Source organism: Festucalex cinctus, chromosome 1 (genome assembly GCF_051991245.1).
Source record: "Festucalex cinctus isolate MCC-2025b chromosome 1, RoL_Fcin_1.0, whole genome shotgun sequence".
NCBI lineage: Eukaryota > Metazoa > Chordata > Actinopteri > Syngnathiformes > Syngnathidae > Festucalex > Festucalex cinctus.
This window is the reverse complement of record NC_135411.1, coordinates 45702682-45718593: the sequence shown is the minus strand read 5'-3', so window position 1 is coordinate 45718593 and position 15912 is coordinate 45702682. Positions and strand designations below refer to the sequence as shown.

The 15912-nt window shown below is 38.5% G+C and overlaps 1 protein-coding gene across 4 annotated transcripts in view; it reads right to left on the bottom strand.

Annotated features, from left to right (window-relative positions):
- Positions 1-15912, bottom strand: part of slc6a9 (solute carrier family 6 member 9) — a 114318-nt gene that overhangs the window by 14174 nt on the left and 84232 nt on the right. For all 4 annotated transcript variants that reach the window (XM_077537501.1, XM_077537516.1, XM_077537510.1 and 1 more), the window contains 6 exons: positions 11755-11911; positions 6604-6735; positions 4870-5137; positions 2218-2350; positions 1966-2100; positions 943-1046 (listed from right to left, as the gene is read on the bottom strand). In XM_077537501.1, the coding sequence (XP_077393627.1) occupies positions 943-1046; positions 1966-2100; positions 2218-2350; positions 4870-5137; positions 6604-6735; positions 11755-11911 (929 nt within the window). The remainder of the gene's footprint in view (positions 1-942; positions 1047-1965; positions 2101-2217; positions 2351-4869; positions 5138-6603; positions 6736-11754; positions 11912-15912) is intronic.

Here is a 15912-nt window from a genome sequence, read left to right as displayed (position 1 = left end):
ATTTTGCAGTTTAAAACTATGATATAAGGGGTACAAGTGTCTACAAAAAACAAAAAAACAAAACAAGAACAAATATTAAGCAAAGGTGTGTTTCTGTAAAAGGTGTTAATTTGTGGAATCATTTGGGAATTGACCTGAAAAGATGTGACTCGCTGAATTTAAAAAATTGTTTAAAAGCAAAGTTCAAAAAAATTACTTATGACAGACAAGAGCATGAAAATTGTATATGTGAGTATGAGGATATGATTTACAAATGAATTATGGTATATGTCTATGAATTTCATGTACATATGTTGCTGGCAAATGTACGCATGTTCACGTGCACTTGCATACATGACCAGGTTTATACATTTTCTTTTTGAAAAATATTATTGAATCAATAATGAAATAAGTCTAACCATACAATGAATAAGAGGTAGGACTAGATACGTTTTCAACTTCTTCCTACTCCCCTTTGAACATGTAAACAGTGACTAATGATGATTGCATAAAGTTTCTGTTTTCTTTTCCTTTAAATTTGTAGTTTTTCTGGTACTTGTTTATATGTTCAATAAACAAATCAATCAATCAACCAACCAACCAACCAACTAATCAATCAATCAATCAATCAATCAATCAATCAATCAATCAATCAATCAATCAATCAATCAATCAATCAATCAATCAAAAAATATTTCCAGCATCTGATGTAGCCAAATAAGGTGACCCAAGTACAATACAAAATTATCAACACCTGTATTATGGTTTACTTCAAATTCATTGCAAACTAGGACAAAAATACAACATTTTTGTTTTAACCAGAATGCAGCATTAACATTTTTGGTTAGATAAAGTATTTTAAAGTCTTTTGTTTTGTGTATCATTAAGTATTAGTGCAAGTGGACCTTATGTGGTGTACATGAAGATTTTTTTAAACTTATTATTATTAATAGTTCAAATCACCTGAAACAATTGTTGTGGAACTTGTTGTAAGAAGCCATGGTAATAAGGCCACCCCAAGCACATCCGAGGGAGTAGAAAATCTGTGATGCAGCATCTCCCCACACCTAGAAACACAAAAAAAAACAAATTGATAACAATAAATGAAAGTTTGTGGATGAAGACATTTTTATTTCTGTCAGTCTGTAGCTACTGTATGCATGCGTGCATGCATATTCTTCCACTGGAGATGGCCTGTTTCCAAAATCATTCCCGAAATATGGCCAGATGGTCCAAAGAAGTGAATTGTATACAGTACATACATAATAAAACAAATAAACTATATTCAAATGTAAACATTAATAACACCTACTGCAGATTTGAATAATGTTCAATATAAGAAGGCAATAAAACTGTTTACATTATGAATCTTGTTTTCAATGGTTTGCATAATTACACTGCATCATATGTATATATGAAGTGCTTAAATAATTTGACCACAACCACCTATTTTGTTTCAGATCCATCATCATGAAGTGCTTTAATGTTGGCTGTTTGATTTTCACACATAGTTCTTGACATTTTACTATTTTGAACATGAGAATTTTCACTTCAACTGAAGTCACCTTTTTATACTTAAATTTGATGCATCTTACTTGGCTTCTCAAAGGAACCAGAAAGATATCATGCACCACATTTAACAACTAATAGTATTATTTTCATTCATAATTACAAGTAAATAACAATTATTTGAAATTCTAATCAATAAATACTTATGTTCTTTTAAAACAATAGATGTTTGGATAACAATGAATCTTTTTCAGCATTTCACTTAAAAGAGCTTCTCAAACACATTGTATTAGCCATCAAAGAAACATGATTCCTTCTTTAGCAGCAACATCAAAATCTATAACGAAACTTTAAACCATGTGTCATCGAACTACTGGTGTGTTAACACAATTGCTGTGTTCGCGTCAATGACTAAATGGAATGTAAATTCATAAAAACATAAATACATAAATGGAATGTACAATTCAAGAGAAATACCTTTGCATCGAGGACTTTCTGCCACTGAGGCGTCAAGTAATACATGATGCCATTGATGGCTCCATCCAGGGTAATCCCACGGATGAACAGGATGGTCAAAACAACATACGGGAATGTGGCTGTAAAGTACACCACCTGCAAATCAACACATGTACACAACCACTTCATGACTTCAATAAAACGGCATAGTCAGGATATAAGAGGAAATGTACTCGCGCGTTTGAGCCGCTCGTTTTTGCAAATATGACTGACCTTTCCAGAGGATTTAACACCCTTGATGAGGCAGAGGAAGACGACTACCCAGGACACAGCCAGGCAGCCCAGGATGGGAAGGCGCACTTCTCCAAAGTTCCCAATGTCATCAGAGATGTCCAACACGTAGTGTCTGAAATAAACACATTTGCCTTTTGACAAAAAAGTAAAACCAAAACAAAAAATCTGTTTTCTTTTTACTAACTGGGTTTCTGTGTTCCAAACTGCTGTGTGAGCTTTAACCTCCATCGATTTTCGCATCTACATTATAAAACAGCAGCAGCAGCACACATTTGCATAACAATGGAATAAATTACATTTAGTTGCTTGTTTCCTCTGGAATTTACTTTTGTGGGCTAAACAAAGGCCATTTTTCCATTTAGTTCATATTACTGTTCTGTGTTTAAAATAACACTGTCAGTACCGACACACTACAGATGCATAAACCCAAAGGAAATGCAAAAGGTAATATATACAACATGAAACGGTACAAGAATACCTTTGAAAGAAAACGTTAGAGAATGAAGTTGCTATTTGAACAAATGAACATCAAAATCTCGATATAAGAATGAACAACACCAAAGTCTGAAGCTAGCATCCACTGTCTTTCTTGGGACCTGCTATACATTCACTCCTTTTTACTTCTTATAACGTTCAAGGCCACAGGTGGACTGTAGCCTATCACAGATGATTTTGGTTTACAATCTTCAATAAGCCCAACATTCTTGTTTTTGGAATGTGGGAACCCACATGTGTGGTCAGAAAATGGTCCACACAGAGAGACCACCAGACATATATTAAATTGAGTAATGTATTAAATACTCATTATATATTATGTACACTCACCCAAAGAACCAATTTTGGAACAGACACAAATGTTTACACATTCAAAATAAACTTCATTTGTGTTTACGTTTGGAAATTACGGAGCCCCTAAGGCAGGGGTCTCCAAGTTGGGTCCTCGAGAGCCCCTATCCAGCCTGTTTTTCATGTTTCTCTCTGCTAACACACCTGATTCATGATCAGGATCGTTATCAGGCTTCTGCAAAGCTTGCTGATTAGCTGATCATTAGATTCAGCTGTGCTGAAGGACGGAGACATGGAAAACAGGCTGGATAGGGGCTCCCGAGGACCCAACTTGGAGATCCCTGCCCTAAGGTGTCATGGTAGAAAAAAACAACAACTTTGCGTTCCAACGCAGTTTTTTGTGAGGGAACGCAAAGTAGTTTTTTTTTTTCCTACCATGTCACCTTAGGAAATCATTGGTTGAAGGGGTGACATCATTTTATCTTGTTTCCAAACTAGGCACGAGTTCCATTACCAGTTTAACTAAATAATCTATAACCAAGGGATCTAGCTTGCATGATGGTTTGCTGCAGCTGGCGGCATTGGGAATATTATTGACAGCACATAACATAATGGGATGTCTTTAAGTGAACCGTAGGATGTAATATGTTGCACTGCTATGAAACGTAATGTTCCTGTAAATCGCTAGTTTTGTAATGCGTAGTCCAAACACTGCCAACAAAACACAAATAGTGTTCTGGCCACATAACACTCAGTGAATCAATTGCCAATGTGACATGCCGCAATAATACAGTATATAAAGCCAACACGACGTGGAAACGTTTCTCTATTTAAAAAGTGACAGACTGGAAAGCAATTACTTAAGTTGATCTTTTGTTCTATCACTCTATAGTTTCGCTACACGTACATCCGCTAGCACGCTTCGTGATGCTTCCGTCTGTGACCTCGGTTTCAGGATATTGACAAAATAAATGTGCTCAAGAAAGTTTCAATTTTAGCCTCTTTTCCGTCCATTTCGATCTTTCTTTTCTGTCTGGAAATTGGGAAGAGTGAACAGAGGTTTACAAGCATACACTTCCGTCTTCTTGAGCTTTGCAATGGTGGTTTCTTTTGCCTATAAACTCCATTAGGACAGATAAAAAATGTCACAAAATGCACCTGTCGTCTTGTCATTAAGGCTGAAAGCTATTTAAACAACGTTTGCAAGGTTTAAGGCATGCAGTTACGCAAACACTTTTAACACTCTAAATCTCCGCCATTTAAATGACGGCTATGTTTGGTAGCCACACTGGTTTTTAAAAACTTGATTTTCACGCATGCACAAACGTAATGCAATGTTCTTCAATTTTGAGACAATTTTCTCATGTAAATGGTCCCTTGTTTTTTTTCCTCTCTCTCTTAAAAAAAACACATTGCTGTATGAACAAGTGGCTGAAAAACCTTTTTTTTAAATCCATTTTTACTCCAAATCAAATCTCCAATAAGTAGCACCTTTCTTCAGAAATGAGTAAATTCCTGCATGTGACTCACGAGGCTGTTCAAAATGAATGAAAAGCTGTTGCATTTCCAGGAATCTAGTTCAATTATTTGAAGTGAAGCACGTGTGAGCCGACCTTATCTAACAGGTGCATGTTCGACCTTGAGCGCAATGAACCCGTGTTCGAATAAGGGAATTGCACAACTCAATTCCCAAAACTGCATCCTTTTCCAGAAACTGTATGTTTACATATGACTGCACAGCAGTCGAACCGTGATTCAAACCCAGAACTCCTTAGTGCGGTGCAAATGTGTTAACCACTCCCCACCATTGATTCAAGATGTTCACAATGTTCTCCTGAGACTTACTTCCAGTATTCCTCGCTGGGGCTGGTTCTCTTGGTGCGGTTCAACATCTCACTGACCCCGTCCACCACACTGCGCGTGACGTTAGCGATGCTGCCGTTGCTTTGGGGCACCACGCCGCTGCAGTCAGGCGTATTCCAAGGGTTGTTGCAGTACGTCCATGGCAATAGGTTTGTCATGGATGTGAAAAAGTAGTAGAAGGCAATGCAAATAACCACATTATAATAGATCCCAATATAGGTGGACACCACCATCATGCCATAGCCCACACCTGCAGGGAAGAAGAGAGGATACGTTGGTGCTAAATACGGTTAGAATGACAGCATTAAACACAAATAATATGGGACGTGATTACGATACTAAAAAAATAAATCATCACTCAAAATGCATCCATCAGTTTTATGCCTCAAACTGTATATATTGGATTAATAAATATTTAAAAAACTACGTTCCTGTTGAATCAAAGTGTAGTTTGAATTAAGCTTGTGTTTTTCACATGCAATTGTGGACGGTTGGGTCAATATAACTTTGGACTTTGCCACATGATGTAGTTGACCCATCACGTTTCCCTCCCATGATGAGTCACATTTTTGACATACTTTGGCAAACTGTGGAAGGTTGTTTTTACACACATTTTACTTTTCCAGGAGTTTGTTTCATTCACCTTTGCCCAAAATAATGAAAACAGATTTCCACTTATAAGCTATGCCCCACATTAGAGAACAAATACATTTTGGGAGGAGGCAGGGGTTGTAGCTTTTTTAATTAATGTCTTCTTTTTGTAATGAATATTATGCCAATAACATACCCATATCCTAACCTCTGACCTTAACTTTTTTTAAATTAAAAAAAACTGATGAAGTTTGTGGAGCATTCATAGTACATACTACTACATACTTGCGGTTTGGCGCCCACGCAGATTTTCATATTTGAAATATAAGAGAAGAGAGAAGAGCAGAGTAGCCTGCTCCACGGGGGCATCGCGGCAGCTCCCCAGCTTATAGAGTCCGACACGGTTTGTGTGGGAATGTAGTCATTTGAATTACAAGCAGAAATCGATTCATTAAAAAAGAGAATATCTCTGAGTGTAGGCTGACTGTTCTGTTCACTTTCAGGTTGAATGGTGTGTTGCGACTTTTTTTTTTTTTTTGCTTGCTTTGTCCATCCATAAGCAGATCCGCTTATCCTCACAATATTTCTATGAACCAATTGTGAATTACGTTTAAGGCTAGGATATTCGGACTGTTTATAAAAAAAAAAAAAAACAGTTGCGGCGCTAGCTAGTAGCAAGGCTAACACGCTAGCTAGTAGCAAGGCTAACACGCCCCCCAGTTACGAGGCATACTGTCTAATAATTGCTTATTTTCATACACTTGTATTACAATTTTGACTTTTGTGCTGCTTGGAAATTAAACTACAGACATCAATAAATCTCAAAATGGACAAATAAAGTCCAACTGTCTTAATATCATTCATACCATTTTAAAATTTGCAGTGTGGCCCAGTCCCCATCCACTGCAAATAGCAGGGGTCCAATGTATTGCAATCAGACGTTGACCTTTTTTTTTTTTCCTTTTCTTTTTGGTAGATATGTCCAATTCAAACACAATATAATGCATAGCACTCTGTACAACTCGACACTTTCTATAACCGGAACCCAATTGTTAGTTCTCCAAGTGCATCTCAAAAGTACAGATCTAGAGGTATAACATGAGTCTCACATTCAAACACACAAACCTTTGAACATTGGACTAATTTTCCAGACTCCCAGACAGCCCTGGCTGGCGAACTGCCCAAAGGACAACTCAAGGAAGAAGAGTGGAATGCCACAGAACACCAGCATGATAAAGTACGGTAGCATGAAGGCACCTGGAGGAGGAGACAGGACAGTCGAGATTCAGTCAACATAGACTTTTTAAGGAAAGAAGATTGAATGCCCCAGAGAATTCTAATTATATTGTGCCAACACAGAACCAAACTTACATTAAGAGATGGAGAAGGAGGAATTACTTCAAACATGCATAGAAGATTAAAAAAAAGACAAAACTAACAAAATATTGATGAAAACCCTGACTGCCATAATTTCTCAAGAATAGCACACACTCAGATATTATACCTAAAAAAAAAGCCAGAGAAATGCTGATTGTCTCTGATACTCATGTATTCTACGCGCCCTCCGATTTGCTGGTATCCACACATTTTTCTGTGTCGAGGGAAATTCTCTTGCTTTGCTATCAGTCTTGGATGTAAACAAAAACAACAATGTACGTTTCTCAAACAATTATGAGTTTTGGCACATTAACATCAGTATGAACAGTTTGAGATGTATGATGTATGTATGATGTGTAAACATGCATGTGGGTTCCTACTGAAGAATAACTTACAGTATAATAACAGCATAAAACAATATATAATTATAAAACTGATGGAAATCTGTTATTTTTTGGTGGGTTTGTCAGATAATCTAACCATGCACATTTTTGTGTAGGAATGTGTCTCGTTGAAATTCACTCCAATTCCTCAACGACAACACCACTCTTCCCCCACTCAGCCATCATTTCAAGTTGAGTCCTTAGTCTTAGTACCTATCCTATCAATGCAAGGAAGGGCCCATATTGCACCCAGTCTCAGGAAATCCTTGACAACCCATCCCATTCTGTCTTCCTAGTTATTTGTGTAGATCCAAAAAAAGAGGGGGTGTCTTTGACTGGGTGCAGTTGGAAAGATAGGAACAGAACCAGGAAGGAAAGGGGGGTGCTGGTATACCGATGGAGAATTCTGTCCAGGAGGATGGAGGAGAATTGCTGTCTTATTGTCTCTTGTATCTCTGATTTTCTCCCAGTGGTTCGGGCCACTCACAAAGCAACACTGTGTTATGCGGATATGTGGCTGTGATGAGAACAAATGTTTTAGATTTTGCCCCTTTCCCGTCACTTCAGGTGTTCCTCAAGGTTCTGTCCTTAGCCCCTTGCTGATCCTAATCTACCTTCTCCCTGTTGGTCACATCTTCAGGAAACATCACATTCACTTTCACTGCTACACGGATGACACCCATCTCTACCTCTCCAGCTAACCTAACTCCACACTCCCACCATCCTCCCTAACCAACTGCCTCCAGTCCATTAAAATCATGGTTCACCTCAAACTTCCTCAAACTAAACAGCAATAAAACTGAATTCCTTCTTACGGGCACCAAATCCACCCTAAATAAAATAAACAATTTCTCCATTTCCATTGACGGCTCCTCCATCTCCGCCTCCCCTCAGGTCAATAGTCTGGGTGACATCCTCGAAGCAGCCTCTCCTTCACCTCAAACATAAACAACATCACTCACGCCGCACATTTCTATCTCAGAAACATCTGCTCTCTCACCCCTCACTCCACTGCCTCGTCACCTCTCGACTCGACTACTGCAACTACCTGCTGCTCGGTCTCCCTCAAAAAAAAAAAACCTCCATAAACTTCAACTGGGCCAAAACTCAGCCGCTCGCATCATCACACCTGTCTTCTTACAGCTACACTGGCTCCCCAATCCAATACAAAATCCTGCTCCTGACATTCAAAGCCATCCACAACGTCGCCCCTACATACCTGACCGACCTTATCCAGATTGCCACACCTGCCTGCTCTTTCTGTTCCTCCCCGCCTCGTTACCATGGGGAGCAGCCCTTAGGCCAGCGGTGTGCAAACTCGGTCCTCGAGGGATGGAGTCCTGCAGGTTTTGGATGTTTCCCTGCTCCGACGTAGCTGATTCCAATCAAGAGGATTGTTATCAGGCTTAAACACAGCTTGCGGATGAGCTGATCATATATCGGCTGTGTTGGAGAAGGGAAACATCCTAAACTTGCAGGACTCCTTGATGACCAAGTTTGCCCACCCTTGCCTTATTATTATTAGAAAAAAACAAAAAAAAACAAAAAACATTCTATCTAATTTCCACAGCTATGCAGATCACATACAAGTGTACCAATGTTCAGGCATGACATCCAAAAAATTTTTATGACTAATAATATCTTGCTACTAAAACTCGATAAATCATAATGATTGATCCTTGGCTCCCACAAACTTAGAGGAAAAGTCACGAGTGACATAGCTGCTCTCCTTTGCTTCACCTTAAGCAGCACAGTGAGGAACCTTGGCATCACTTGTAACCAAGACTTATGATTCAACTCGAACAACAAAAAAAGACTCAAGGATGTAGTTTTCTTTTACCTGCATGAAATAAAAATAATGATAATAATAAAATTTTGTGCAGCCCTCTTCTACATTTCCAAAATTGATACCATCGCCTCATAGCAGGTGTGGACAAAGGAATGCACTATAAAATAAAGTGGGTGTATTTCCTCTATAATATATATTGCTGCTGTCAGGTGGACTTCCCCCACAGGTGATGACAACTTTTTAGGAATTTCAAAAAAAAAAAAAAACACCACACAGCGTCTTGCTTGAGTTTCCAAGCACTGCTTGTTGGTACCATCTTAATTGCAAGTCCATTCACATCAAATGAGTGAAAAGGAGAATATACAGTACAAAAAAAAATAACGTTAAACAATTTGACCATTTAATAACTTGTCTTGTAGTGTAGTTAGTTGAATATATAGGTTGAAAATGATTTGCAACTCATTGTATTCCATTGTTATTTAGGTTTTACACAGTGTCTTAACTTCAGTGGAATTGAGGTTTAAAAAATGGATGCCTTGACAAAACTGGCAAATACTGTTGTAAACAACACACGGGATGCCTCAGCTGTGTGTACTCTGCCCTAACAAAGACAAGACTGCATGTCTAAACACAGCTTTGGGCTAAATTTATACTGCGACATGCTCTTGTCGCCACATTAATTACAACTGAGAGGTAAGCCGAATCGCCAGGTGAACGCACAGTGTGCCATTAATATCCAAATCCATGTGTGCTTAGCTTTTTTCATCAAATCACTGGGAAAACACACACTATTTTTTCTAGGGGTGTCACGATTCGCCAACTCCACGATTCGATTTAAATTTCGATTTTGGGGTCACGATTCGATTTTTTTTTCGATTTTTTTTTTTTTTTTTTTTCTCCGCTCCCCCACTTTATAACACAGAGGCATATGCTTCTGTAGGCTAAGGCTAGTCTATGATCATTGGTTCTATTCATTGTACAGTAAATCTTATTTCAAAAGATCGGCTACATATAGGTGATGCAATTTCCATATTATTTTTGTGTAAATTTATGTAATATATGATAATTGACATTAGGCAGGAATGATCAAATTCAAAGAATTTATTTACAATATAAAGTTAACCGTCTTGTTCTTACTGAAGTGTAAAATAAAAAATAAAAAAACAAAAACAAAAAGTCACAGTGGGTGCCTGCCATCTATTGACTGTTTTTGGTTACAACAGTGTGCTGTGCGTTCCTCTTAAAATAATGTGCAATGTGCAACAACAACAAAAAATATATTGTATCCAAAGTCATGGAACAAATACAGCCTGAACAAACTATATCCCAACATTTACAGTTGCTGGGCATACTGTAGCGTGGTTCAAGTACACTAATTAAATGTTTGAATCCAGCGTTTTCCAAGGCTGCAGGTCTGCTGCTATAAATAGACCTATGGATCTGGCGTTTCGCGCGAGCTGAAGTGTGTGGAAGTTTCACTGTAAATGAGGATGAAATAGTTGGTTGGACCGTTGTTTTCCCACTTCTAGTTGAATTTGATAAATCTAAATCTTTGTGATGCCTGCGTAAATGTCCCGTCATGTTTGTCGTGTTTCCCGTTGTTACGGCTGGCGGCTCGGGCCATTCAGTTTGAATGCGCCAGCGCGACACTCTGATTGGAGGACTGTGCCAGCGCGACACTCCGATTGGACGACTGTGCCAGCGCGACACTCCGATTGGACGACTGTGCCAGCGCGACACTCCGATTGGACGACTGTGCCAGCGCGACGCTATTGTGTATCCGTGTATTATACCCCTATTAGTTATTGTTTCTCCTCCGTTCTGTCAGTTCTGTCAAATGCGGTTATTATTTGTTCACCTTCCACTTTCACTCCCTTGTCAAACCCCTGCCTGAAATTTCAATTAAAACTACTCAGATGTTAAAGTCGACCCGTGTTTATCTACTCTATATTTTCTGTTATTGTGTTACTTCCCTTCCCCTTGACGAGCCGGGCGTAACACCGTGGCCGAGTACAGTACGCGCACATAGCATATCTTGCAACTGTGGTCTTTTTATCGACAACGTGAACGTTGTCGACATAACTCACCGGGAACGCAAAATGTTTCCAAACTGGTGACGAGAGAAGCGGGAGCGGCTTGAAGCACCATTGCTGTGTCTGTCCGCGCTTGCCATCATGACTGCAGGAGAAGTCAGCTAACAAGTGCCGTTAGCTAGTAGCTGAATGGCTGCGTCTCATTTGCTTTCCTGGGAGGTGGCGGTGGCGGCGGTGGCGGCGGGCGCGGGGGGGGGCATCGAATCGTGTGTCCTCTCTTCTATTTCGATGCTCGAAATCGTGACGTAATTTCGATCGATTTCGATAAAAAATCGAAATCGTGACACCCTTAATTTTTTCACATTATCTTGTTTGTTTTGTGGGCGCTATCAGGTCTCATGCTCCAGTGAACTAAAAAATTAAATTTGACGCAGGCGTCATGTCAAAAAATGTTGCTAAACGGACCTGTAAATGCATAATTTACATCCAAATGACAGGTTCCTAATTCAATTTCATCCAATTATACCGAGGTACAAAATTGTACAGTACGCGTGACTGAGCAAAAGCAAAAAATCAAACAACCAAACATATATATATACACATATATATATATATATATATATATATATATATATATATATATATATATATATATGCATGCAGCATGGTTGGTTCTCTATAATGAAATGCGTACCTCCTCCATTTCTGTAGCAGAGGTAGGGAAACCTCCAAACGTTGCCCAGACCCACAGCATAACCAACACTCGTAAGGACAAACTCAATTTGGTTCCCCCAGTTCCCTCTCCGGGAGTTTTCATCCTTCTTCACCGGCTCACCTGGAACGGCTCCATTCTGCAACAAAGACACAGTCAAGATCAGCTCATTTGGCAGCTGGTCGATGTGCTTCCCATGTTGCCACTGCAACAAGTATAAAAGAGTTTTTTTGTTTTGTTTTTTTTCCACATAAAACAAATTCAATGTACGTGCCAGGACAGCATCGTGCTGACCAGCAGGAATAAATATATACTAGATGTCATACCCATTTCATGGCAGTCTTTTTTTGGTTGGTTTGCCAGTTTGTTTGCAAGATTTTGCAAAAACATTTGGTTTCTATGAAACTTGGTATGTAGCCTACATGCCACCTCATCATGAAAAGCTGTGCACAGAACATAGTAGTAGTACAACCTTTAATGTCCAATTTAAAAAGTGAATAATCAAAAATACTGCGCTCATTCTTGTTTTCTTAGAGGTACCATTCCATTGGATAACATCCAATCAGTGTAATCAACAAACAACAATGTCATGTTTTCACTCTCCCTTTCATCATATCTAGATCTCGAATGGAAAGGACTTCCATTTGCAAGTTTAGCATGAGGTGAATGCAGTGGAGCAGACAAGATCTAAAGTGAAATTAGCGCCTTAAGAAGAGCCCATAAGCATTTGGTCTTGTCGTCCCGATTTCAAGCTTCTTCTGCCCTTTTCTCCCTCCTCCCTCCATCATTCCATCTGTTGCCATCAGATGGTCGCTCACTCTCACTCCTGACCTGTTCTGTGTCCTCAGCTACTGTGTAGTGTAAAAGTATTTGCCCCCTTCCATCACACTTATCTCACAAAGACATGGCCCTAATTACCCCCTGGACCCAGCAAGAACTGAATTCAAGCTTTTGTGGTAGGTGGTGATGAGTCTTTTGTATTCGGGTGAATTTTGGCCCACTCTTCTTTGCCAAATTTCTTTGCAGTCAAATTTGGAGCATTTTCTAGCAAGAACTACAGCATATCAATTGGATTTAAGTTTGGGCTTTGACTAAACCTTCATTTCCTGTAGTTGTTTTGTTGTTGTTGTTACTAATAATGTATTATTATTATTATTGTTATTATTTATTTATTTATTTATTTATGTACCGGTATTTATTTTTAGCCGTTTGGAGGTAGATTTGCTATTATGTTTCAAGGTCATTGCCCTACTGTGTAACCAAAGCCACTTGACAAGAATGTTCAAGTATAAAGGTCAAACTGATGGCTGGACATTTGCCTGTAGGATTTTCTTGTCAACAGCAGAATTTTTTTGTTCCATTAAGTAGCAAAGTAGCCCCTAATCACCAACCTTACGGCTGTCATTTTTGTCTGTTGGCATGATGTGCTGTGTTACTTTTATATTAGTGCTGTCAAAAGATTACAATTTTTAATCTGATTAATCACACTTTTTAATTTTGATTAATCAGATAAATTACTTGCGTATTTGCGTAATATAAAATAAATAAAAAATACCGCAATATTTTGACATTAACGCATTTTATGATATGAATGTCATTTGCAAACATTGATTAAATGCATGTACGCAGTTGCATGCATGCGTGTATTGCTCAAAACATAACAGCATCATATCAATTGGGTGCAATTCAGCAATTATTAATTAATTAAACGCAAATTACTCCTGTTTTGTCTAAAGTCCCGTCGGGGTGTTTTTTAAAGCGAAATTTACCACCGAGAAAATCAACTGGAGTCACCCCGCTCATTTTGGAACAACAGGCGTAGGAATGCCGTGCATTGACCTCATCACTGACCTGCGCAGCCTTCAATGTAACCATCCGCGGTTACGTTCAAGGCTCAAGTGCGGTCAAAAAAAATTGTGCGATTAAAATGCTTTAATACGTGATTAATGTGACAATTTTCTGTGATTAATTAATCTATTAACGCTTTAACTTTGACAGCTCTATTTTATATTCAATATCAGAAAGTGCAAACCTTCCAAAAGGTAAAACTTTTGCCTAATAATATCATAAATCAACAGAATATTTCTCCAAAAACCAGGTGGATCAACAAGATGTGTCTAGACATACAGTGCTTTGAATGGCTTTTTGAGCTCTCTTTTGCGATCTCCTCGATGAGTCAACATTGCACTCTTGGAGTAATTTTGATTGGCTGATTACTCCAGAAAATGTTGTGGTTTATTGGAGTCCCAAAGTCTTGGAAAAGCCTTTGTCACCTTTTCCAGATCGGTGGATTTCAATTATAGTGCTGTTACTATTGAATATTTTTTTAATCAATTAAGCTATCAATTATTCAATCGATCGACTAATCAGATGCATTTTAATTTTGCATTAACGTGTATGACAAAAGCATTTCCCCCACTGATTACTGTTTATTAACCAATGATTGGTGTTTATTTCATACTTCATATTCGTACAGTGATTAAAAAAGGGGGGGATTGATGTTTAATGTTATCGGGTCGGTCCATGTTTTCCAAAGTAAAAACAGATGTTTGCAAATGTCTTGTTTTGATTAAGCAGAAATGATGATCTACAGAAATCAGTCAACAATCACTGTTGAAATGCTGAAATTAGAGGATGTGGACAATTTTAAATAATAAAAAAATGCTCCAGGGGATTACTCGATTATTAAAGTAGTTGTCTAATACTTGTCAATTAATCAATTAATTTGACAGCTCTAATTTCAATCACATTGTTTTTCATTTGTTCATGAAAAAATGTGTTTGGATTGTGGCCAGTGCTGGGTAGTCAAGGTCCAGAGAGTAAAAACCCTCCACATGTTGAGTAGAAGAAGCACCTGTGGCTAAAGGCAAACAATGTCAGGGTTTTTACTCTCTGGACCTCATTCCGCAACCCTGATTGCGGCATGATGTGGGGTAGGGGTAAGTAAGATTCTCAGCTTGAGCATTCTCATCCTCTAAAAATAGGAATGAGTTGAATATCTATCAAAAAGTAATGTTGGTAGAGAAAGTTAATTAAATATACAGAAAGGTGACGAACCAGGATGAAGAAGACTGTTCACTTTGATGACCCATCATAAGCATTGTGGAATTGTCAAACTACAACATTGGACCAACAACAAGCTTTTGACTTGGAGTGTGATGATATCTCGATACGGCGATGAATCGTGATACTTTCTCTCACGGTCAATTATCAATATACCTATGCCAAGTATCGATATTTGTAGTTAATATGCAGCCGCTATAACGCTCCATTGTTCTTTACTTATTGAGCAATTACTTGGCAGGCCACTAGGGGAAGCGCATCATAAGAGTGGCGGGGAAATACGTGGAACTCTTCAGGTGAAGAAGACTCAAGTAAACAAAAAAACGGCTGCATTTCTTTTTTAATTCTTTGTTTCTCTGCTTTTTGTTTGTATGTTTATACATTCAATAAATCAAATCAAATCAAATCAATACAAGTCAAAGATGTGGATATGGATAGTGTGGAATGGATACATTTCAGATTTTATCATAAGGAAGAGGAAAGAGAAAGACTTGGGTATATGCAAAAACTGTCTCACAATAGTTACACTGGAAACATGAGGTCTCCACCCCTACTTTTGACTGCTACAAGCTTTAACCGTTGCATTTCAACTGTTTACAACAAATTTTGGCTACTACTGTTACAGTCAATGGTAAAAAAAAAAAAAAAAAAAAAAAAAAAAAAGGCCTTTCACTTTTGTAGTGCCTTTCTAAGGTACTTTCACGCTCTTATTGAACTACTGGTGACTCATCAGGAGCAAAGGAGCAAGGCAACTTTTAATCAGTTAAAGAAAGAAAAGAAAGAAACAAGAAAAACGACATCCATTACAGCAAACTCTACATTATTGCCTGGTGGTGCTGTACGAGAACTGAGAGGCAATAATGAAGGAAAGAGACAATCAGCTGGACAGCAAAACAGCAACAACTTCAAAAAGTAAACAGCAGGCATTTTCTCAGAGTCTTTTGAGACTGGCTGTGCTTGCACATCAGAAAAGTAAAACAAAGAGCATGTTTTCAGCATCCCCTGATCGGAGAGCAGGTGGAACACACAGGGAGCAGAACAAACAAGTGTTGCTGAGGCGATTGCTCAGAATTAGGC